Below are 11,484 nucleotides of genomic sequence, written 5' to 3' on the forward strand. Positions count from 1 at the left end.
CCATCCATATAAAAGGCAGTTATGTTTGTTACAGGTGCAATTTTGAGATCCTTCAGGCTGTAAACATTGCGTAGGTGAAAAATGGAATAAGGTTAGCAAATAAGCCTAGTCTTTTTCCACTGTAGTATGATATAAAGTGCTTAAATCTGGGAGTGTGTGTTTGTTTATCTATGTGTTTACATATATTCAGGTAAACAGGTTGACTAAGTATTTTAGAATGGAATCTATTCAAGACACTCTGGGCATTCGTCTTCATTTTTCTAGGACCTGACAGGGAAAAAAATGTGGATGCCCTGGAAGAGACTGACTAGAACTAATGTTACAAAATGATCTAGCTATGTCCTAAATTTTAATAAATGCATAATTTAATGCATTTAAATCCAGCTCAGAAATAAAAAGCAAATGCTTTTCTGAAGTGCAACAACAGCAGGGTTTTTTTTCTAAAAAAAAGGAAAAAGAGAACCCCCTCCTACCCCCGCACATAGAATTTCCCAAATAATACTATAAAACCTGAACACTGAATAGCTCTGTCTTTCATGTTTGGTCTGATTGCAGTTTTCTTGCATTCCGATTCCTAAATTTCAGATTATTCTATGAGCCAGTCACAACACCTTGTGGACACACCTTTTGCTTAAAATGCCTTGAAAGATGCCTAGATCACAATGCGAAGTGTCCACTGTGCAAAGATGGTCTTTCACAGGTAAAACGTTCTTTCTTTCTTGATTGGGTTAGCTTATTTGGAATTGGGTACGAATACAGCATCCTATTGGATCCCAAGCCACTGCACTGTGCTAGAGCAAAACACCCCCTCAGACCATTTATTTCTCCTGTCTTAGAGCCACCCCTCCCATCTCCACAAAGTCCTCCAGGGAAATGAGGCAACATCTAGCTTTTTATGAACTGTCAGTAGTGAAATTAATTTGTGTTGGAAACAAAAGTATCAAAATGATGATAAACATGGATCCTTGTTCTAATCCCATCATGGCACCTGATTCACTGTCATGTTGGGTGAATCTTCTGTCCTCCCTGGGCTTGGACTAGATGAGCTCCGATGTCCCCTTATCATCAATGTTTATTCTGTGGTTTGAAGAGATCACTCCCAGGTCTCCAGGAAAACCTCACAGACCTTCATTGTGGTCCTTGCCCCACTCCTCAGCTGCGGCTGTACTTATTAGCAGACATTTGTCTGCTGGAAAATCTCTGGGGCTTCCAGATTCTCTAAAATGAATCACACAAACTGCCACCTTTGTCTTTCAAATGGACTTGCTGTAATTTTCTGTAGCACAAGCAGATCTGGGAATCCATCTTGTCCCCCCACCCCAGGGACTTGTGTGCCGTATTTTACAATCAGTATAAATGTCCCTTGACCCCTGTCATCCCTGAGGAGAGGTCGGAGATGATGCAAGACTATCTCTAGGTGAATGTAGATCCAGAGAAGTCATGTGTCAAGCTTTCCCAACACCCCAACATTTAAATTAAGGGAAGGGAGTGAAATAATCACCCAGGATAGCCCTGAAGGTGTGTATTGGGCTGGGGGGAGGGTCAGTGTCATATCTGGTCTAGGTGAAGAGGTGGTATTTGCTGTCCTGATTGTAGGTGAGAAGCCCATGGTCCTTATACTTCAATAATACATTTGTGTTGTGGTAACACTACAACATTCAGATTAACAGAAAGAAGGGAAAATCTACCGTTAAAATTTTAGTATGTACCTTTCCTGGCTTTTTGTTTTAGCATCAGCGGAGGAGTCACCTCCTTCTTGGAGAGGCTACCTCCTGAGTCATTGCTTTTCCCCAAAGACTGGGGCTGGGCAAAGCAGCCCATTTTCCTGCAGCCGGGCAATGGCAGTGGCTGAGAAAGCATCGTGGAGGCAGAGGCTGTGAGGTCCTGGACTTAGGGGCTAGAAGATATTCCCATCTATCTCTGTGTCTTCACACAGGGTCACACTTGCACCATTATCCAGAGAGAGAAATATCTTATTCCGATCATGTTCACTGCGGAATAGACAGACGTAGCCCGTACTGGGAAAGGAAAAAATGTCTGAAGCCTGCCGTTTTATACTCAGGAGCTCCCCCTGCTGGGTCTGTGTGGGTAGTTTCCATAGCCAGCAGTTCTCTGCAGATGTTTTCGTTCCCATTGTCTGGTTCACACAAAACACCCACTCCTTACAGATCCCTGGATATGCGCGGACTAGGGGTGTTTGGGAGGAGAGTAATAGTGACAATTGACAACTGAGCCCGAGTTAGGTTATGAAATCAAGGTTTATAACATAAATCCAGTGATACCTAGACGGTATAATAAAAAAAAATAGGCAAATGAAATCACCAGTATAGCTTTTCTTTTTAAAACTAAAGTTAGAGGAGAAAAAAATATGTATAATATATAGACTTGAAATATCCTGAATCCCAAGCATTGGGGTGGGGTTGGGAGTGGGGCACAGCAGGAAAGGATCAATAATTGAAAATTGCTTTTTAGTTCCCTGAACCTTTTGACCACGGACTTTCAGCATATCCCAGATGGAGAGCATTTCTGGGAGCTTATAAACACAGTAATCAGAAAAAGGAAAGGAAAGGATTTTCTCCCTTTTTTGACAAGAACATGATCTCAATCAATTTCAGTGTCTTAGGAAAGCTATGACCTTTTTAATACTCCATTGCAGGTCTTTTTCCCTTTTTAAAATAATTTTTCTAATTTTAAAAGTAATTCATTGCATGTGGTTTTTTTTAAGCTAAACTCTAACCTCCAGAGAATATATACATTATGATAGTATCAGCTGCCAATTTGTGGGTCTAAATTACTCCAGTATGTGGGTCATTTAACTGTTCTACTGATTACATCAGAAGTGCTGTGTGTTTTTCTGATGACTGCATAATATCTAATTGCCTTGTTCCCCGTATAGTGCTTGGCATCAAGAAAATACAGTAAAAATGTCATAATGGAAGAGCTAATAGCTAAATTCCTTCCAGAAGAACTCAAGGAACGAAGGAGGCTTTATGAAGAGGAAATGGAAGAACTTTCTAAGTATGCATACGCACATTGCTGTTTTCAGTTTTACTCATACCAGGTCATAGAACTGAAAGTGCACATTCCCTCCTAACTCCTCATTTAGTGATACCATGTTGGTAGCTTGAAATTGGCCACGGTGAGAGTATTTACACCACAGAAATTGGAAAATGCTGTAACAAGGGCTTACCCGCTCCATCCCCAGAAAGCCAGTTGTTATTTACCAGCACCCACTAAAGAAACCTAAGCCGAACCACTGACCAGGTCACATATTGGCACTAGTAACTGGGTATCACGGATACCAAATTATTGGAATAATTTAATCAGGGGGGCTTAATGAAGTGCAGTTGACCCTTAAACAACATGGATTTGAACTGTGCGGTTCCACTTATACGTGGATTTTTTTCAGTAGTAAATACTATAGTCCTACACTACCCGATCCGTGGTTGGTTGAATCCATGAATGCAGAACCGCGGATACAGAGGAGCTTTGGATACCGAGGGCGACTCTAAGTTATATGCTGATTTTCAACTGGGCAGAGGGTTGGCGCCCCTAACCCCCGTGTTGTTCAAGGGTCAGCTGTATCCAGAAGACGGTTTTCAGGTACATAAGGAGGTTCTACGAGGTTAAGAACTTTGATATCAGCCAGACCTGGGCTTATGATGCAGTTTTGCCACAAAGTGAGTATACTTCATGACCCTAGGCAAGTCACTTAACCTCTCTGGGCCTCAGTCTCCTCATCTGTAACTTGGGGATAATAATAGTCCTTGCCTCATGGACTTGTTACGAAGATCAAATGAGCTAGTACATAGTAAGCACTTAATAAAAGCAATAGTAAGAATGCTGCTTGTTATTACGCTTCCTCTTCCATCACAGGTATTGTGAGAAGTAGAGAGTAGGGGTGGAGAAAGAAGTAAGGCTCCACGCTCTTTGCCTGGCCGGAAGAACAACTCACTTAGCAGAAAAAGCAGGAGGAAATCACTAATTTCTGTCTCTCATACTGCTGACCCCCCATCTCCCCATCCCTGGTGGAATTCTCACAGCATTCTGGGGGCAAAGTTCCCGATGGCAAAGGCTGTTCTGGTTTTATGCTCACCCTGTAGAGAACATTTCTAAACTGCCACCAGTTCATTTGTGCCTCTCACTGTGAATAACACACTGTGCTGGGGAGCCAGAAATGACATCGTTCTTTGCTCATTAACAGATCTACTCAAGGCATCTTCATCTTTATTTCTGATTCTTAAGTTCACCTTGAGTCTCTCTGGGCCCTCTTCTCAAATATCATTTAATGTCTGATTAACAAACACTGGAATATACTAGGTGGATTTCTCTTTAAAGGAATCCTAAATTTAATGCTTTTGAGATTTGGGCAAATGATCTTATATCTATTGGTAAGTTTATGTTCAGATGTCCCTGTATTGGATTTACTAGGCAAATAAAAGAACAGTGATCCAGGAGGAGCTGGCCCGGTTGGTGGTTCCCCATCAGGCCATGTGTCTGAGTCTTCGTGGGCACATGTTGAGAGGCAGACTCGTAGGTGTCGATTTCAGAGCTACCGCACCAGTGTGTCTGCGGAGGGGGGGGGGGTGCAGTGGCCTGTTGTCTGCGTTTAAGGGCCTCCGGTGATTCTGATGCACAGGAGCGTTTGAGCATCACTGGGCTCGATTACTCTTGCCTCTCCACTGCTCCCTCCTCCTCCCAGCTGGGCCTGCCATGCGGATCCTCTGGGGGCTTTGCAAATATGTGAGATGCTCACGGACATCTTGCAGAGATTTTCCCACCATTCCTCTGGAGAGCTGGGTCCACTTTTACCCCCCTTCCCCATACTGCCAGCAAGACACCTGGAGAGATTGTTTAGAGTGGAGAGCATGAAAGAAAGAAAGAAAAATATGAGGTATAACTATCACCGACAATGTTACGGTACTAGAGAACTTCATTACCCAAATTAGAATGTCAATTTTAATCGTAGCCCTTAGGCTAACCTGTGCACCAGATAATGGGATTCAGCCCACAGCACCAGATGCATTTTAGTATTTGTTATCAGCCTCAACTTGATGTCTCCTTGCCTTCCTGCGGGGGAACCACGTGGTGAAATTTGACCAACATTTCTGTGTTCTGCTTCAATGCTGTGAGATGCATGTCATTTGCTCTTCCTGACAGCTTAAATAAGAACGTGCCTATTTTCGTGTGTACCATGGCATATCCCACGGTTCCTTGTCCCCTGCACATCTTTGAGCCTTGTTACCGTCTGATGATTCGTAGATGCATTGAGACAGGCACACGACAGTTTGGCATGTGCCTTGGAGATCCTGTCAAAAGGTAAGTGAGGAGCTATGCAAGTAAAGGGAGGTTGGGTGGAAAGGGTTTTTTGTTTTACTTTGGGGCCCTCCCAGGAGCATTTGTAAGGATCAGGGTCCCTCTGGCCCCTAGTTTACAGTGTGAGAGGCTGCCCGTTTAAAGGAACCCCAGGATCAACCTTTTGTTAAACAGGTGGTATATACTCTAAAACGTGTTTTATAAGAGTGTGGTCCCTGGAGTCAAACTGCCTGGGTTCATATTCTGGCTCCATCCTTGGAGCAAGTTTGACTTTGGGCAAGTTACTGAACCTCCGGTGACTCAGTTTCCTTATCTGTAAAGTGGGTACAATAATAGTGCCTACCTCGTTGGGTTTGTTGGGAGGATTGGTGACTTAATAATGCACGTGAAGTACTGAGCACAGTACAATAAATGGTAGCAGTTACACATTAAAATTTTTTCTCACACAGGCACTGCCTGTGGTGGTATTGCAGCTGTAGACCCTGGGACAGGGAAGAAGGCAGAAGTCCCTCAGGACACAACATGGGGTTATAGAAATGGGGGGAGGTGCGCAGGCCAGGGAAACAGCTCATCAAGAATTTACTTTCTTGAGTCCATTCCCAATAAACAGGTTTGCGGAATATGGCTGCATCCTAGAGATCAGAAATGTTCAGTTCTTTGCTGATGGCCGCTCAGTGGTCGACAGCATAGGCAAGAGGCGCTTCAAGGTCCTCCATCAGGGCCAGCGGGATGGTTACAACACAGCTGACATCGAATACATTGAAGACCAAAAGGTGAGGGTGGCCAGTGCCAAGAATCCTGAAGCCAAGCTAGCCCTGAAGCTTGGCAGACCAAGATGATTGCAAAAGGATTTCTGGGCATGGATGGGGGCCTTGGGATTTCTCACTGATACGCTGCTGCCACACCGAATGCTGCCAGGTTCCTGTTCGATTGTGGAATGGCAGTGAGCGCGCCCCTTGTCTGGGCTTTCCCTGCTTAGTTGCTGATCTATATTCATGCATAAGAGGTGCCAAGCCAGACCAACCCTGGGGCCCATTCAGCACAGGAGTTAGGTCTCTGCCAGGGATACCAAGATCTGGAGCTGGATCTATACATATGTATTTTATTTTTTGATTTATTTATATTTTAAACCTTTTTCTTTTTGAGATAATTGTGGATTCACATACACATGTCTATTTTTAAATGTGCAACCTGGCCAAGAGCCCTCCCCAATAATCCATCATCCCATAACACAGAAAGATGACATGTCCAGTTAATCCTTGGTTTTCTGAACTAACGGGTAGAAGAAGAGGTAAATAATCCAATAAGCGTTTACATTTACATTCACTACATAGTACAAGATTAATAAACATTTGCTCAACGAATAAATGTATTTGACTTGGAAGATAAAGTTACCTACGGAGACACAGCCACTGCTCCCTCTCTTCCCAGGAGCAGTGGGAAAGCAGATGTAAAAAATGAAAAGGAGAGAGGCGTGAACAAGCACAACCTCGTTTAACAGCACGCCTCCACTCAGGCCAGTTAGTGTCACTGGTTTTCTATATGTCTGGCCGTTTCAGCTCATTTACCCAGCTGAACCTTTCTCTGTCCTCCACGCTCAGCAATATTTACACACAGTCCATCATCTGGCTGAGGAGCCTTTCACACACTACACAGGAGAAAGCCAGAAGGGCGAGTCTTCCCGTAGGGTGACGGGATGGATGCTCAAATAGGCAGGTGTCAAAGGGGCTCTAGGCATGTTGGAGAAGGCACAGAATGCTTCACTTCCACTTTGATACTTTCAGGTTCAAGGAGAGGATTGTGCTGAGCTCATGGGATTACATAACTGTGTCTATGAGCAAGCGTCATCATGGTTTCATTCGCTCAAATCATCTCTGAAGAATCGGATACTCAATCATTTTGGTCCAATGCCAGAGAAAGATGCTGATCCCCAGGTATCTAAAAATGTCTCTTTGTAATCAGTCGCCCCCACCAGATGAGAGCGCCTAGGGTTTGTGATTAGATACGTGTGTGGTTTCCATCCAGCACATTTAGTGTAGAGAGGAAGATGGATCCAAATCGGTCTTGTTTGGCTGGGCAGTAGGCATCATGGGTAAGAAAAAAAGGACCCCAAATCAGAATTGGAGTAACTAAAGTAAAGCAGTAGGAACTTGGATCCAAGATAGGCTTTAAGAGATTAGTTAAGTGAGAGGATGGGAACACAGGCACCATCAACAGAAGAACCTTTAATGTGAGTCCAGATTCCCACCATGATGATGTGTTAGGGTGACAAGATTCACAAAAGGCCAGGCTTAAGAGAAGGGTACCTAGGGAGCTGAGACCAAAGGCTGCCACTTCCTGGAGGCTTCATAACTCTCCCCCTGATTGCTGCAGGAACAAGGAGTGAGGAGCTAGGGCCAGCCACCTTACAGGATTCCAACTGCAGGATCACGGAAACCTTTCACCCCCAGGTCCCTCCGTGCTTAGCCCTGCAGGTCTAGGCCCTTGCCATTGTCCTCATCAGGGATGAACAAGTTTTCCTGAGACAACTGACCCAATCCGTAAATTTACCCTTGGCTGAGTTATACTAGAAAAGAGTTCATTAGATTCTACTGGATCAGTCTACTTCCTGGAGGGACAGGTCCATTTGAGAGATCAAGCTGCAGATCTGAAGCTTTCCAGGAAAGTGGAGATAGTTAAGTTTCACCAAGCTTTGCTTGCCTGGTATAAATCAGGGAATCCTCTCTCTAGGACAAGGCTGGAGATATCCTAGTCAAATATTTTCCCACCATCACCTTTCCACATTCTGACCTGGTTCCTACGTAATCGCCTCCATAACTTCCTTGATTCTTTCCCTGTACTCATTCCTGACTTTATCACAATAGTAAAATAGAATATGTATATTCTGACTTCCATGCCAAAAAACTGGTCCTACTTACCTCTCTAGCTGTGTGACCTCGGGTAAGTCCCTTCCCCTTTCTGACTTGTTCGCCCATCTCTGAAATGAGGGAGGTAGACGAGGAGGTCTCTAAAGTCCCTTCTTCCTCTTGCGTTTTGAGGCTATAAAACACCAGTCTGTTCCCTAATGCGCTGCAGTGTCTTGTTTTCTCCGGGCCACAAAGGTGGCTCCTTTCCCCGCCCCCGTTCAAAGGCATCGTGAATGTTGGAGGGAGAAAGGCCATTGCTTCCAGATGATCCAGCTCCTGGCTCTGGGCCACTGTGACTCAGGACTGCAGCAGAGCTCTGAGAAAGCTCATGATCAAGTTGAATGTTCCCCTTCACCTTCTGGAAAGCATTCTCCCCTAGTCAGGCAGAAGATAGCGATCAGCAATGGTCACAGCATCTTCCACAAGAGAAAACACAGGTGCCACTGTGTGATTCTTAAGGGCTCAGGGACACAGAAAGCCAAAATCTTGGGTTTCATTTCATTTCTTATTAGGACTGTTGCTTTGGCAGCGCAGCAGCAGAAAAAATAAAACCCATCCAGTTTGATCCAGTCAATGCTGTAGCCCCAGTGGTCCCATTAATAAGAATGTTCTAAGCCTCCGCAGGACGTTTCTTAGGAACCACCACATGTATTAACATCAGCTTAAACATCTTTGTTAATGATCCTGGGAAATACAGTTCAGGATATGTCAATCTAACATTCAGAACTCATCCTAGGAGGGATAACACGTTACAGACTGCAGCGAGGGACAAAAAGAATCCAAATGGAGCTAGAGACACAGAGAAGCAAAGAGGCAGTGAAGGTTGTGGGAGAATCAGGTGACCAGTTTGGAAGCAAACAATCCCGCGTGTAGAATGTGGTTCTCTGCAGTCCTAAAGCCAACCTTCTGAGGGGTGTGGGCAGAAAGCTCATTTGGGGCTTAGTGGGAAATAAGTCACCAAGGTCTACAATGTGTACCTGGGACGCTGCCGACAAACAGAATTTTGGTGCAGGATCACTGTAGGATAGGAAAGCTCTTTATTAGAGGAAACCTGGGGTGGAATATATTTCTATGTGACTGTGTTTTCCAATTGGAATTTTTGCAAAGTGGGATTGCTGTGCTTTGGGGCTGTGAATCATAGGCTCTGGTTTTAGGGGAGAAGCTAGCCGTGGCCCCGTTTAGTGACCTGGCATATGTGGACTCTGTTGCCTTCAGCCAGAAACAGGGAAATGGAGGTAAGAGACATGCACAGCCTAAGGGGTCATGAGAACTGAAGACCCAGATGCTCTATGCATCAGGCCAAAGGGCCTAAACAGAATCTAAGAGGTGGAAGAGGCTGAGTAGTTGTCTCTCGGTATCCATGGGGGATTGGTTCTAGGAGGCCCCATGGATACCAAAATCCCTTCTATAAAATTATGTGGTGCAATGAGTACAATCAGCCCTCTGCATCTACAGGTTTCGCGTCTACAGATTCAACCAACCAATTTCGATCCATAGTTGGTTGAATCCATGGATATGGAGGGCCGACTGTAGTAGATAGTTCAGCTTGTAAAATCACACTGGCTAGAAGGTATGGTGTATTTTTTAGGAAATTGATGTGTTTGCTTTAACCACTACCAAAAATAACTGTAGCTTAAACTAGATAGAGAGTGTAAGTCGTAGAGATGGAGGGCTAGGGCAGCCCTGTTCCGTGAGATCATTCAGACCCAGGCTCCTTCCTGACAAAGCTCTACCATCCTTTGAGTGTTGCCCTCATCCTCCTGATTGAAGAAGTCTGATCATCAGCATGTCTGTGTTCTAGCTAGGGGAAGGGGAGAGAAAGAGGAAAGTGAGGGCGCATGCCCCTTTCTCAGAGCATGGCCCAGAAGTTACACTTACCACTGCCCTTTACATCTCCTTAGCCAGGACTTTGTCTTATGGCCTCACCTAGCTGCAAGGGAGGCTGACAAATGTAGCCTTCCCACCCCCACCCCCTGGGTGGCTGTATGCCCAGCTAAGATAAAGGGAACTAGAGATGGGGGGTAATTAGCAATCCCTGCCGCACACAGAAGCAGATCCACCTGGGGTGTTTCCTGGCAACTTTGGAAGCCTACAGGCTAGGATCACTTCCGCAGGAATAAGACGAACCCATTGCATTTCTCTTGCAGATCAACCCCAATGGCCCGGCCTGGTGCTGGTGGACATTAGCGGTTCTTCCATTGGAAAGCCGAGCTCAGCTCCCGTTCCTAGCAATGAGGTCCCTAAAGGATAGACTGAACGGTATTCGGCGAGTCCTGGCCTTTATATCCCGAAACCAAAACTAGTGAGTGGATTGCTGAAAAGGAGCTCCCATGCTCCCCTCACCACCGTGGGGGAGTCGTCTTGTAAATATACCTAATTGCAATAACATCTTAGAAGGAAGTATCAAACAGAGGCATTGTCCTGCTATTGATCAGAAAGAAATTAAGTAGAAAGACCAAAAGAATGTGATCTGTTTGAAACTTTCTTTCTTAAGATGCTTCTTGACATGCTGCACAACTACATGCACAGCAGAGGTTGTTTAAGAGCCCAGAAGAAAAAAAATTTTTTTTGATTTTGACATAAAAGTTTCTCAAAGTTTAAAGTGGTTTTGCTTTAATTTTCTGTCTTTCATAGATGAATGACTGTGTGGTTGAAATGTGATGCCCAGTTACTAATCATATTGCTGCATTATTTCACTGACTTTTGAGGTGTCATTCCAAATGGTTCATATTTTATATAGCATTGTGTAAAATAATGTTCATACTTCCTTCTGTTTTAATAATTTATTTTTTGCACTACTGTATCTTTTTTTTCTACATGTATGTTTGTAACTATTTAAGTGTGCATTACTGAAAAATACTGCTTTATTTATTGATGTGGTTTACCATGTACCTAGGGGGAAGTAACAATACTAGAAATGTACAATTTTTGCTTTAACAGTTTTTGCTACATTTGATCCCAGTTCTTGAACCATTTTTGTATCTATCCAATTGGATGCTTAAAAGGAAGTTCAGAATCATGCCAAGATCATCTATCCTTACAGATTCTATTTTGCTTTCAATTTGAATCCAACAATATAAAATACTTAAGGGATTTGGCATAGGTTGTGGAATAAGCCAGGGTACAAAAAAAGTAATCCATTTTCTATGTGTCATACAGAGCCAGGCTGAAGGAATTATTTTTCTGGAATCAAGAGATGAATAAGAGGAGTGTCTTTTATTACAATCTCTTCTAGGCATTTATTTCAGCAATCTAATTATAT

The 11,484-nt window shown here is 44.0% G+C and overlaps 1 protein-coding gene across 4 annotated transcripts in view; it reads left to right on the plus strand.

The window, feature by feature from the left end:
- Positions 1 to 11,010, plus strand: part of LONRF3 (LON peptidase N-terminal domain and ring finger 3) — a 32,757-nt gene extending 21,747 nt beyond the window's left edge. Inside the window, exons 7-12 of one of the 4 annotated variants that reach the window (XM_059909916.1) lie at positions 586 to 700; positions 2,897 to 3,018; positions 5,161 to 5,319; positions 5,909 to 6,089; positions 7,101 to 7,250; positions 10,370 to 11,010. In XM_059909916.1, coding sequence (XP_059765899.1) covers positions 586 to 700; positions 2,897 to 3,018; positions 5,161 to 5,319; positions 5,909 to 6,089; positions 7,101 to 7,250; positions 10,370 to 10,525 — 883 coding nt within the window. In that variant the 3' untranslated portion in view covers positions 10,526 to 11,010. The remainder of the gene's footprint in view (positions 1 to 585; positions 701 to 2,896; positions 3,019 to 5,160; positions 5,320 to 5,908; positions 6,090 to 7,100; positions 7,251 to 10,369) is intronic. The other 3 variants (XM_059909917.1, XM_059909918.1, XM_059909919.1) reach the window with 3 other exon arrangements.
- The last annotated feature ends 474 nt before the right edge of the window (positions 11,011 to 11,484 follow it).

This window comes from Balaenoptera ricei, chromosome X (assembly GCF_028023285.1).
Source record: "Balaenoptera ricei isolate mBalRic1 chromosome X, mBalRic1.hap2, whole genome shotgun sequence".
Lineage (NCBI taxonomy): Eukaryota > Metazoa > Chordata > Mammalia > Artiodactyla > Balaenopteridae > Balaenoptera > Balaenoptera ricei.